The sequence below is a fragment of the Diachasmimorpha longicaudata genome, chromosome 17, assembly GCF_034640455.1.
Source record: "Diachasmimorpha longicaudata isolate KC_UGA_2023 chromosome 17, iyDiaLong2, whole genome shotgun sequence".
NCBI lineage: Eukaryota > Metazoa > Arthropoda > Insecta > Hymenoptera > Braconidae > Diachasmimorpha > Diachasmimorpha longicaudata.
Window position 1 is genome coordinate 4184219 of NC_087241.1, and position 13706 is coordinate 4197924.

A 13706-nucleotide genomic window follows, 5' to 3' on the forward strand; every position below is an offset into this window, starting at 1 on the left:
TGATCACTTCCGGGTGGAGATTGGCCGTCTGGACCCTGAGATAGAAATTTTGGAAATTTGGGGAACTTTATGTTTAAGGGAGCGTTGCAATTTTTTTCTAAATTAACGCCTGGTCATTTTGTTGAAAATATTTATAACAAATTATCTTCTGAATCAGAAATAGGCACCAAAATAAATTTCCAATCTTAATTCCGGTGAATGAGGAATTTTCCCCGGAATTTTCCCCCCGAAATTCTGACCTTTGACGCGGTGGGGAATTCTTCAATCCCAGCCGAAGGATTATTTACAACATGACCCTCTCTATCATGCACTACCCAGTGGCACAGAAAGAGTCTTCTGCGGCGTCTTCACGAGGCCATAAAATCCTCGTAAACACCGGCTTCTAGGTATTTAGTGGAGACGTGAGAAATAATGGAAAAAGTAAAAAGACCAGAGGGAGAGTGCTGATGGCCTTCATAAACGTTGATTACGTGCACGCACCGAGAGACATTAGGTATTCACACCCCCTTCGATCGGCACCTCTGATTCATCGGCGATTGGTGAAATTTCCTCGCGTAAAAAAATTTCTGTCGGTTGAAAATCCTCAAGAAATCGTCACAAAAATCATCAACAGATTTTTCGGAAGATCTCCGGAAGACAATTTTATTTGGAACATAATTCGCAAGAGAGCTTTTTCAAAATATTTTCCAAAGTCACATTCAGAAGATCTTCAGTACAAAAAAAAATTGCCCTCCGAGGAATTTTTTTGAATCATCAAGGAGATCTTCCGAGGATCTCTCGACGGTTCTGCTGAAGAATTCCGGAAGATTATTCGCAGAGATTAATTTCTCAACGCGGATGGTTACAATTGTCAAGTGCTGGCGATAACAATAATCATTTGTTTCGTTAGATTTTGATGGAAATGAGGGAGACATCTCAATTATAATATCAGTGAATAGATGCCGAGCATTTGTACGTGACGATGGGGTGGGTATTTAATTAAAACCTTCGCAAATGTGCCACCGAAGGGACTGTCGATCCTCGTGACACAGAGTGAGATCCTAAATTCGTAGATCGCTTGAGCTTCCAGTTGTCGAGGCGGTGGTGGGCATTACCCGTTCACTTGAATGGGGGTAAATCAAGGAGTCGGAGATTTCCCCTGAACAGGAAGTGTGGGGTTGGCGTGGGTTCACTTCGTGTCACGTAGGAGACACGGGGAAAAAGCCAGAGTCCTCCTGTTCCTCCCCCACTCACGCTTCACTTGCCCTTCACTTCAGTACCTTGGGAATTCAATTATACCATAGAACAATGCTATCCGCGAGTGGTAATGAAGAGAATCCTCAATCTCCACGATTTTATTCGCTGCTTACCCGATTTTCTAGTCGATTCTTATCATATACTCTGATCAAGATTTCTTCGGAATTCCAGTGCTGGAATTTCGGGAATTTTTTATTCAGTGGAGAATGATTTTTTGGCGATAGAAGTGGGGGAAAAAGGGTTTATGGTACCCAAATTTCTCTCCCTTCATGTGAAATTAGTAGTGCACAGGCAGAACGAAGTACTTATCAGGACACGGGCACCCAAAATAAATAAAATATCCTGAAGGATCACAATTCCTTTGATTGTCAACCAGAATAATAATTTGGGGGAGAAAAAAGGGCGCCCCACACAGACACCGCACTACTGACCATGCGTTCAACACTGAGAAGCATGAGTGACCAATGATATTCGTTTAAAAACCGTAAACTCATTAGTGGTCTATTTGATCCTCACGGTATTTTCCCAGAATTCCCTAGCGAGAATTCCCATAATTACTTGATTAAAAAAAATATTTATAATTCCCATCTCCCAATTTTCCCTCACATTTTTAATTCCATAATTTCGGTTCGTTGTTTTTTTTTGGAAAAATATAAAATCACAGGAAAACTAGTTTCAGCTTTATCACGGCGTTCCGACGGGGGAAAAATGGCACCACGTAAGTGGAAATAACATACAGAGTGGATGGGATAGTCCTTTCGCCCCGAGTAATAACGTGGCACGTAGACGAAAAATATTACCCCTGCGGAACGACACTTGAAATTATTCGAATTAATGCAAGTGTATTATCCTGCCCCTACATGTTGCACTGATGAAGAGGCAGAGTTGCTCCACCATCGACTGAATTGTCATTCGCTGGCGATATCCGCAAGGACCATAAAACCGAAGTGAGAGATTCAATCAACTTATTGGGAAAATGCATTTCGAAGCAGCTGTCAAGATCGAATTATTAATCGAATTGAGATGACAATAAGAGGAAGAATGTAGAGAAAAAATTGTCAAAACATCGCGACTAATTATTTTAAAAAATAATTAGAAAATAGAAATAATTAAAGAGTAAAAATACTGACTTTTATTGGATATATTCAAGTTTTACCCGGTGAAATGATCGAATTAAACTTTTAAAATCCTCCACCACTGGATTTTAATTCAAATTACATTAAATTAATTTTTTTATGGAAAATTAAATTTCGCTTTTGAAAGTAAATTCAAAAACGAAATTGCTATTATTATTCAACTCCTTTTACTACACCAGAAAGTCCACCGATAACAGTGAAAATGCTATTCGTACGATTGCGTAAATACAATAGTTGTCTTGGCTAAATGTGTTAATTTTCCTGTGTGAATTTGGGTAGCGTTTGAATGGATAAATCCCACGATAGTTTCCGAATCTACCATTCAGTCCACGTAAATTGCAAGCCTAACTTGTTTGGCGGTTTTGGCGGTATTTGATTAGTTGAGTGAATTTCCAAACTGCTTTAGAGACAGACGAACGAAAGCACACGGGTAAAATAGATTGCGTTGCTTAACGACGAATTACGTCTTTGTGAATTCTTTATTCTCTCCAGCATATGTTAACGGATTCAACTTCAAAGGTTCTTTGAACACTTCCTTTTTCCGTCGCTGTGGGAAAAATTCATGAAAGCTTTTGCAGGTCAGCCGTGAATTACATAACCTAAATTCCATGATAATGGGGAAGTTATTCCCTGTGCTGTGGGGAAAATTGTGTCATGGTGTCAAATGCAAAATTACATTCGCTAATTACAGTTCTATAAATATTAAATATAATTTACGAGCTTCCAGGGAGGGTTGAAAGCTCAATTTTGATACTTTCGGAAGACGTTTCGATTTTTTTCTAATTTTTTCCCAATAATCTCACAAGATGTTAATCTGTATATTAATTTATCGAATTTTGGGCCTTACCTTGCGAGTAGTTCATGTCCTTCGCTCATTCACCCAGTCGACAGACTCCTTTCCGGAGTTCTCAGATCTACAATTTACGTCAGCATCTGAAACAGTAAAAATTCCCACCGATTAAATTTTGCACGACAAATACAATAAAAAAATTGTAATTTTCTGAGGAAAAATGCCCTTTTTTTGTCGCCCTGGCGGAATAGGAATGGGCCTATTTGGGAATTCGTGGTTAACGACCGAAACGATTTCACGGACGATAGCAAAAGCGTATAAAATAAAGAGAAGACTCTATCCAGATATTCCATGTTGTGGGAGTGAGAGGGGGAGGGATTCAGTGATGTTCGCGTTGGGTAAATTAGTTCCGGAAACTATTTCGAAGCCGCATTAACGTCCGGTTTATAATCTACTGCCGTTCGTACAGCGCTTCCCAACTCTCAACGTGGGCGCGTGAAATTTGAACGCAGAGTGGTGAGAAGGGAGTTGGTCTGCTCCTTAATGACGAACGGAATGTCGTCTAATTAAATCGAATTATCGATTTGGAGGTCTAGGTGTACGGTATGCAGTGCCGATATCGCGACCACCTGCCATCGAGGGCATTTAACCTCGAAACTTCTGACATTAAAGAGTCAAGTTCTCACTGTAAACGATTGCGGTCAAGGCATTGGCGAATTAATTAAAGACCAATCAGGCTATTCCTTCGACGAGTTGATCACTTTCAAAGTTCTCCATTGAGATAACAATAATGATAAGCATCATTAGGGCGGGTTAATGATAAACCCAGGGAGAAATACTCGACCCAAAATTCGTAGGGATTTCCTCCAGGAACTTCGACTCCCAAAGTACTGAACCTTTTTCCAGAATTACAAATCATAAAATCTCGAACTTTGCGAAATAAAATTGTTACCACGAAGTTAGAACATGTGGTGAATTAGTATCGGTGGTAAATCTCAAAACTACAACTGCCCGATATACGACACGAAATTATTGGCTAACGGAGCCAATACACCGCAAACTACCCGTCCATCTGGCACGCTAATTAGTGACTTACGGATACGAAAGGGAGTCCTTCTCTAATAACTGTCGGTATTGTCCGATTTTATTCGTCCAACGTTATTATGACCCCCCAAATATCCCATCCCCGTACCCCTTAGACCCCAGAAGGATAATTGGATTCTCTGATTTATGCCGCTGACCGGAGCAACCACATGTTGTCCCTCAAGTACTCGCGCAGAAAATTTTTTTTGCGCACGTTCCACTTGACACACAGACTGGAATTCCCCGGAAAAATTACGGAACCCGCAGATCGTTTATCATACGTCAGAACTATGATAATCTGCCAATAGTTGACCTCATTATTAAGTAAAGTGCCCTCAAGTGATCCAGACGATCTGCACCCCCGACTCCCACTATTGTTGTCCCAGTGATTTTTCTACGAAAATCGAAATTGAATTTTCCCCCCAACATACGACCTCTCTTCCCCCACAATGAAATACCGATCTTCCTCAATAGTTGTGTCAACGGTCAATACCACTGGCACGTGAAGACCACCCACGGAATCCTTTTTCATACGCAAATGACACGAATTGGATCATCTGGCGATAATCCAATTCCTCCCGAAAGTCAAATACTCTCCTTCTACCTTACAATAAAAATATATTGAAAATTCCATACCGCAACGATAATAAATTCCATTGACATATGAATTAGAATAAAATGTCTTATCAACAACGAGACCACAAAGGATCGCGAGGAGGACATAGACTGCATTATGTGACGCAAATGGTTGTGAGCTGGGTCTACATGTGTGGTGGCCGTTAGAGCTTTCTTGAAAGTTTACTTGATAAATTTTTTTTATGCAAAGCATGCACTCAAGCGGAAGATGTCGGGGGACGGCAGGACAGGGAGGGGGGCACTGGCATATCGATACACCAATATCGTAATTTTAACGACACCCGAGGTAGATAATGTAAACTCAATATTCTGCATCCTACATACATGCCTTAGTGGTTCTACTTGTACCATTATATTGGCATGAGACTTCCAAGACCACCTTGCCTCTCAATTGCATCAAGAATACATCCCCTTCGTCGTAACGATTATACGATGATTTCTGGTTTGATAAAACGTTTGTGTATCAACGCTGGTGGAACAAACGGTACTGACATTACCATAACATTGACGTCAGCCTTGGACGGAGAGAATTATTCGCGATAAATTATTTGGTAAAAATTACGGAGCAATTACGCACTTGATTAGTCAATTTTTAGTCAACACTGTTTCAACTGGGAATTTTCCTCTCCAGGTGAGGTCACCATCAAAGGGTGAATTCCATAATTCCAGGAATACCGTAAAAAATTGATTACTTATTCAGAAAATATATTGAAATCGATGATCGGTGAATCCTCTCATCCCGTCTTCGTTCAAGTGAAAATGAAAATATCGTCGGATGTACAACTGCTTAATAATGCACCCTTCGTCGTGAGGGATTTGCCAACATCAATAGCGGCCGCTGTGATCATGTGGCCCCTCAGTTTATATTTAATTCAAGCCTCCACGATAATTCGTACCACATCCTGTGTTCAATCTTGGCGCAAGTGTCCACGCTTGTCGCCCCTGGAGATATTGCCATGGTATAAGGAAAAGACAGAGAGACAAAGGAGCAGAATGTGACAGTCAAAGAGGGAGTCGAGGAAAAATTTCCGTGATAATTCACACGTGACGGCGATTTATTTGCCTTGAGTTTTACTGAATCCTGGAATAGGCTTAGATGTATCATTCACGATTATTATCCTTAAGTGAAGACGTACAAAAATCGGATGAACGGGGATGATATCGCGTGAATAACCTCTAGATCAGAATTAGCAGAACTTATCTTCTCGTTCGTGTGGCATGTACAGGCCAAATGTTCTTTAGTGGCAAAATATTAGTCTCTTATATTTATTTATCTGCTCCATGACCTGTCACAGAGCTCTGGTAGGAGATGACGAATGGCCGACAGTGGGCCGACACTCCGCCGGCATTCGGTCCAGTGTTGGCATAACCTCGGCCGACTGTTGGCGATGCTTTGCCTCGAACCGGGAATATTCAGTAAATACAACATATATTATCTGCGTACATTTTCCCACAGCCAGCATCAGCAGTTTCATTATTTTCACCGTATACTTTTCATGGAAAAGTAGTTGGAGGTTGAACGATTGTATTTTCTCCACATTCTCAATTATCCCGGGACAAGCCACACTGCAATGTATGCAATACACAACGTTTTAACCGAATGATAGATGACGCGGTGTGGAGACGAAATACATACACGAAGTATTCCTCTTCAACGTCCATTCCTCTTTCACACTCTTGCATGACTCAACCCAGGGTAACGGTGGGATGCCGCTTGAATAATTACCCCCACGTTGGACTAAACCTTCCAACTGGGCTGCGTGAAATCCGACCACTAAATTAACCAGACCACGACGCCCAGTACTTTAAGGCAAGAGCCCTGCCAGGTACTTGTTGAGAGGGAGAGGAAGGGAGAATTTTGATATTCAGTGGTGAACATCGATGAAGGGAGAAAGGGGTAGAATTATAGAAGGCTCTCTAATTAATGCGAGCGTGGTAGGTTGTTTATCCGTGGGGCCAAGGCCATCGGTGAAAACTTTCCTCATCGAACGCGTGGTAATTTAACACTCAAGGTTGTTGCGATAATGATCGGGTTGTAAGATCGTGTTCGAAAATTGATGGAGAATTTTTTGGTGAATTCTGGTTGGTCTAGTGTCTGCTAAATTCGAGAATATTTTGAGTTCATACCGGGTGGGAGGGCGGTGTATGTGCGGTATAATTTCCCCTGGCAGAATATGCGGAGTGGCCAACAGTCAGCCGACACTCGGCCAATTGTTGGCCTACCCTCGGCCAATTGTTGGCCTACCCTCGGCCGACTGTCGGCGATGGCTCGTTTCGAATCAGGGTCTCTTTCCGAGGCTGACCACTTACCTGTTTTGGGCTTCTCTACTTCCACTGTCCGCAACCCCTACGATTCACCCTCCGTAGCGAGTTCAAGTTATTCTCTTCGCATTCTATCGGATTATTCACTTGTAATAAATACTATCGATAAACATAATTATGCCCCATTTTTGTGCTGAAATTTAGCTGACGGGGCTAGTGGAGCTTCGCCCTTTCTCGGTTATTTCAATCAGCTATATTCTAGGGTCAAAGATCGGGGATGACATGGGAATGGGAAAAAGGTCCCGCGGGAGCTACGCACTGCAGCTCTTTTTTATACACTGAATGAGGGGTAAAGGCATCAGGGAGTCTTGGAAGGTCGACGAAGGGTGTGCGGGAGTGTTACCGGTTGATCTCCGTAGTCTCGTCACGTAGCCGATGAATGGTCTGACGAGACTGCTCGAGACTCTGCGAGACAATCGCTTGGGAAATCTGCGGGGGTGCCCTCTGGGTGATTCATCCTTTAACGTCATACTCCATCTATATGTGCCGTCCACGTGTTCGTTCGATTCTCGTTTGACGTTATCAGTCAGGCGTATTATCATTTCATATTGACTTTAAATAAATTTTCCGTGTGAAAAAATGTGGACTTTTCAAAAATATATTTATCTACCAGACGGTGATACATTACGTCGCATAATAAAAATTAAAGTAAGTACTAAATTCTGGAAATAATAATTGAATAAAATTTATTTAAAGAGTAGGCAATCGTCTACTCTTCTAGGGGTGGTTTAACCCACCCCTACTTTAAATAAATTCTATATAGAATTTTACAGAGGATATTGTCAACTTTGGAACGTGGGGGTAGATCAATCCATCTCAAGTTTGAATAAATTTATTTCTGGAACTTTACAGATAATATTTTCTTATCGAAATCGATTTTTTTCCCAACAATGGATCTATCGTACAATTACCCTACCCTCTCAAGCGACGATTCCATTTGATAACCAAAGCCAGGGAGTCGCGACAGTCCCAACGAATCGTAGATTTCTTTTCTCCCGTTGGTATGAACCGCACCAACGCGGTAGAGGCGTTACACTCTTTTCTCGAATTCTCATTGATTGCGGCGTAGAGTCCACCGGGGCGGAAAATTAAAACCCTTCCCTTTGCTTTACCCCCCCTCCCCAATCGCCCATTTCACCCCCATTCAACCACCCAGCAAGCAGCATTTCGCGAGCTCGGAATGAGCCCCCGGAATTCGAGGTATCTGCCAGATAAATACGCCTCGTGAGCTTTTTTCCGAGGATCTTCTTCCGGAATAAAAATGGAAAAAAAATGTTCGGGGGAAAAAAAAAGATAAATTGTGGGATTCAAGATTGAATTCTTTGATTTATCAGGACTGAACTTTTTCAATAGACGGAGAGGAGCCGAGGAAAACTGGGGGAAAAACTGGTTAATGAAGTATTAATAGGGCTGCATTCTCGTTTTCTCGGTGGCTTCGGGATTTTCGTACAGCCGGAGAGAGTAATGAAGAGTACTCTTCTGATGAACCTCATCTCCAATAACATTTGTTGAGGAAAGAAAAACACCCTGTGCATAAACTTACTGTTCAAACTTTGTGGGCAAAAGAGATTTGAGAAGTGATGGGGATCCGAGGGAATGGAGTGAGAGAAGTGCTGTAACTTGATGCAACAACTTTTACTGGGCAAATCTTCAGCGCAACGATCGAGCTTTGCTCATGACGTTGTACACCGAATCCTCTTACTACTAATAGCAGTGTACTTCCAACATTTGAGTTTGTCTTTGTAATTATAACAGTGTCGTCCAACTTCCGATTATTATCGAAGAGTTGAGACATAAATTATCAAATTACAAGCGCGAAGAATCATTTTTGGGGGCTAAAAACGTCTCGGAATTTTTGTGATCGTCGAGAGATCTTCGGAAGATCTCACTGATGGTCCGGAAAATATTGTGGGAGGAAAATATTTTTTTCTGATGTTCTAAATTTGACTTTGGAAATTCTCTTTAATTCCCTTCAAACCCTGTCTCCAACGAAAAATCCCCCCCGAGGAGCTTTCAACGATTCTGAAGATTTCCGAAATATCTTCGACTGACAGACATTTTTCGACTTTGACAGTCGCCAATTGGGGCGCGTAAAAATTCATTTTTGAACTATCGCCGGTGACACAGAAGACACCCACCAAGTCAGAGACTAGTGTAGAATATAGACGAACCTGACACCGAGGAGTTAATTCGCTCTCGTTAGTTGAACTCAGTAAGTCGTGCTCGTAGCGTAATGGCAAATGCCATGTTAATTCCATTACCACGTGGTTACAAAATGGAATGACACTAATTACTCATTTTTTTTTAGTTGTTCAACGATTTCTGCGTGGAAACCTCCCGCGACCGCCGGTTTCGTGAATACCGTTCGTTTCAGTTGCCAACGTCTCCCCGTGAGCTCCCCAGGATTGATAAAAAAATATTATATTTCGCCACGAGTGCAAAAAAGTTATAAATATTAATTCTCGTCTGAAATAATTATTTTTCCCAGCGCAGAACTCATCCTCCGACAAAATCCCTCGAAATCCTCACACATTCCAATTTTCATAATCAATTTAATTAATTATCATCGGCCCATGGGCTTTCACACAATTAATCTTAAACTGACATTCCATAAATTGACTTTTTAATCACCCGCCGTGACATCTCCCATGAAGATAATTGGATAATTGAAGATAAGTCGTCTTATGACGTCTCAGCACTTCACCTCCGGAAATATTCTTTCCTCCAGATTAACACCGACATTTTCTTCTTCTTTTCACGCGAAAACTCCTGGGATGCAGTTACCAAGTGTGCGACTACAACCGAGAGATTTACTTGTATTCAATTCAGCCACTTTATTCCCGGGACTTGTCACAGTTTTACATTTCCATCGGTTGGCAACATCTGGCACACTGAAGCTATTTCTATATACGTAGTATTTCCCAACACCAGCACTTCCACCATTTGCCTCGAAATCTATACATCTCACTCAACCCTCTGCCAACTCTCACCCCTCACCTAACGCCCTTCATCCCATCGTGTCTGGCACGGCCGTTTCCGTCACCTCTTTCATGCTCCCGAGCATTCCTTTTAACCCCGTTGTCCGACGATTCCGTTTTCGTTTTAAAGTTAAACACACGAGGGGTTATAAGATTTTATTGTCCCTCTTTGCAATGGAGTGGAAATAAATTTTTAAAAATATTGATGAGGGGGAGAAATAAGCACGAAGGGAGGGGAAGGTTTATTCGGTTTTTATTTAAACCGAATATTGGGCGGAAAAGCTGTCGGAAAATTAGTAATATTTTTTTTATTAATGTGAATAAATTTTAATTGACGTTGTTGGTTAATTAAACACATAGGATAACTGTTGTATATGATTTATAATATTTAATATATCGATTGGTATTGAGTAGAGGAGAGTAAAAAATTAGAACCTGATTTCGGAGGGATAAAAACAAATCGCATTTAATTCTCACGTTTTTAGTTATTCTCCCTCCGGGTATTAATGACGAAGGACGTGTACCGCGTTCACGAGGAGGATTTCCTACGGGAAAATGGACTATCGTACTCTAACCTACACCAAGGTGTGTACGGACCCCACCTCTCACTCTGAACCCTGAGACTGCGGTCGCTAAATGGATTCACCCGCATTAGCGTGTCAGTCTGAATGTGACTCAAACCCACGAGTAATTCAACCCTTTTACCTCTGGCCCTCATCGAGACCCCCTTGCGTATAGACTCCTAATACAGGTATTCCATGTACAAGACTGAATCAACGTCCCTTCCATCACATCTCGACACTCCATACGAGTAAACATGATATCAAGTAATGAGGTACGTAAATGAGTTTATGAGAATGTTTTTTTAGAAAGGTTGTTAGGTTATTCATCGATGTGATGAGGGTTGCGTGGGTGCAGTTCAGGTTATTATAATTAAAAATAATCAATTACGTTTGAAATCGATTGATTAAAATTAATAATTATTTTTTTGTGGGGTGCGATAGGCGCGAAATATTGGGCGGATTTATTGTGATTTTGTTTCTGGAGTGTTTATGTTCCATTTTTAAATAATGAAGTCATTAACGTCAGTTTTTTTTGATAATTATGATTCTAGGAGAGTAAAAATTTTATAAGAAACTCGCACGTCTTGAGATAATTTTTTCGAGTCAGTCATTCGTTCTCAAACCGCAATGGAAAAATTCCATTTGAAATCCGTCTCTTGCACAATAGTTGTGAATAAATTATGAACAAAAAATCGAAAAAACTGACTTGAGCTCTTTATCACATCGTCACCTCGGTCCTCATTGAAATGCCAATGAGCGCCTCAAACCCACTACCACCAACAACTGTACACATCTCATTCACATTTTCCTCAATATCTCTCACAATAAAAAATTAACCGCTCCTCATCGTATGTATTTCAATCGCGCGCACATCATTTCCACGATTCGCTTCAAATCGGTGTCACACGCGAGTTAAAGCGCCGCGAGTGTGCACAATTCGCGGTCTCCCAACGTGCGAAAAGAATAATAAAACTCTTTCCATTATGTAAAACCCGGAAGAAGTGAATCAATCAACCGATGTCTGCCTATTTAATGACCAAATTAGCCTTAAAGTCAGTGAAACCAATGGCGTCATTCGTCGCCCGATCGTTATTCGCCTCGTACCAGTGAAGTTATCGTAATCAGTGACTTGTGAGTGGAAAAAAAAATTTTTTTGTGCTTCAGAATTTTATTTTGAGTGAACACAAAGGCCTGGTACCCAGTCCCCGGACAGCGGACAAGGCGCATTTGTTGTGAACCCGGGTATAGGGCACCGGTATCATAAATGAGTTTACGTCGTGAACGCGTTATCATCCTACCAATTATAATATTTACCATTCGGTAAATTCAGTACATGGGAATACCGAAACAAAGGCATACAAACACGACAGAGTCAGTGGATGAGTTGGAGGGATGAGAGTGTAGGTGAATGGCAGAAAACAGCAACACGAACTGCAGAGGGAGGTGAGGGTGTTTAATATTTCAGTGCGATTTCCCGAGTGTAACGATAGGATGGAGTCACAGGGGGAGGAGGGGGGGAGGGAGGTTCGGGCTGTTCTCTGTTTATTCCCATGAGTTTGTTGGTTCCAGTCAACGTACATCGGATTACGAACAGTAAAAAAAATAAATGAAAAAAAAATCCGCGGAATTATTAACGAGTTCGACGTCGCGATCCTTTCGGTCGTAATTTTATGACTTTAATTAATGAATTGAGAGTAATTTGTACCGAAAATTTCTTTCCCCGTCTCTCAGAAATTTTGAAACAATTTTTATTTATTTGAAAGTATTCTCCAGGCGAGGGATTACTGTTCTGCCGTACGATCAGCGGAAAAATTCACTCGTCTCAGGTTGACAGGTACGACGTTGGTATATTCATCTGGTTGAGGGAGTTCTGTGGGTACGAAGCACCGATGACAGCATCCATCGTGGCATTGTCATGAGGTATACGAGAGAAACAGGGAATGGAGATTGCGGGTGGTGGCATCGTACAGCGAAGAGGGATGGTGGATGAAGAGAAAAGGCTTGCCTTGGTGGGTGAGGGGGTGGGAAAGGGGTGGCACACAATTTGTCAAGGTCTTGACACTAAGCCGCTAACTTTACCGTGTAGCATCATAGCTCATCTTATGAAGAGGTACTGTTCAACTGAGGCTTCTTGTCATCGGTGTTGACGTCGTCCAACTGTGACGATTTTTTTATTTCTAAATAAATTCGATTTTTTCGCAAATTGACATAATTAATGAGTAGACGTCATTCGAACCTTCAGGCGAAACGGTCCCAAGTCACTCTCCGTGAAGTATTATTTTTTTTTGGGAAATAAACAATTTATTTATGTTAAATAAATAATCTGATTCTGGTTGGCTGTGAGGGAATGAGGTAAATCACTTTTGGTAGTTGATTTTCTCTGTTGATTATCTCCGAATCGAAGGAAGATAGCGGAATTTTTTATATGAGCTTTTTTGTGGAGATAATTGAGTTCTACAAAAAATGTAGTGACAAAAATTTTGCTATCTGTCTTAGATTTGAAGATATCGGTCAATAATTCGAGCGGGAGATACCCCAACTTATGTCGATTTCCCTCCTGACTTTATATATTGTCAATGAATTTTATATTATTTTAAAAACTTAATATCGATCGTTTTCAGTATTCCAGGTCAACTAATCCAGAAAACGTAAAATCCCCCATACATATTAATTATTTTATTTCGCTGAGGCAGCGTTTTTTCCCCTGGAATAAAGTGAGGGAAAAAATCTAAGAAAATTCACCAGAAATAGTGGCGAGAGAAAACTTTACCGTTCGCGAAAGAAAATGCCGCCAGAGCGTTATGAAAATTTACGGATTTTAAATGCTTGCAAACGAGCAAGATATTAGAACGAGTTTTTTTTTCCGGGAGTAAGAACTTTACTCGCCTTATCTCTCTTTACGGTCGAGTACCACAAGAAGTGGGGTAACCGCTGGTATATTGATCGTACATGAACGAGGAAA

General features: G+C 41.2%; 2 protein-coding genes across 4 annotated transcripts in view; one reads left to right on the forward strand and one right to left on the reverse strand.

Annotated features, from left to right (window-relative positions):
- Nucleotides 1-11592, reverse strand: part of LOC135170485 (uncharacterized) — a 195662-nt gene extending 184070 nt beyond the window's left edge. The window contains exons 1-2 of the mRNA XM_064136336.1: nucleotides 11451-11592; nucleotides 3220-3305 (exon numbers count right to left, since the gene is read on the reverse strand). Of these exons, the coding sequence (XP_063992406.1) occupies nucleotides 3220-3235 (16 nt within the window). The 5' untranslated portion in view covers nucleotides 3236-3305; nucleotides 11451-11592. The remainder of the gene's footprint in view (nucleotides 1-3219; nucleotides 3306-11450) is intronic.
- Nucleotides 1-13706, forward strand: part of LOC135170449 (sialin-like) — a 203962-nt gene that overhangs the window by 171476 nt on the left and 18780 nt on the right. The window contains exon 1 of one of the 3 annotated variants that reach the window (XM_064136273.1): nucleotides 11657-12187. The exons of 1 other annotated variant lie outside the window; for it this stretch is intronic. The gene's annotated coding sequence lies outside the window, so the exon portion shown is untranslated. Of the gene's footprint in view, nucleotides 1-11656; nucleotides 12188-13706 lie in introns of those variants that run through there. One more of the 3 variants, XM_064136278.1, reaches the window with a different exon arrangement.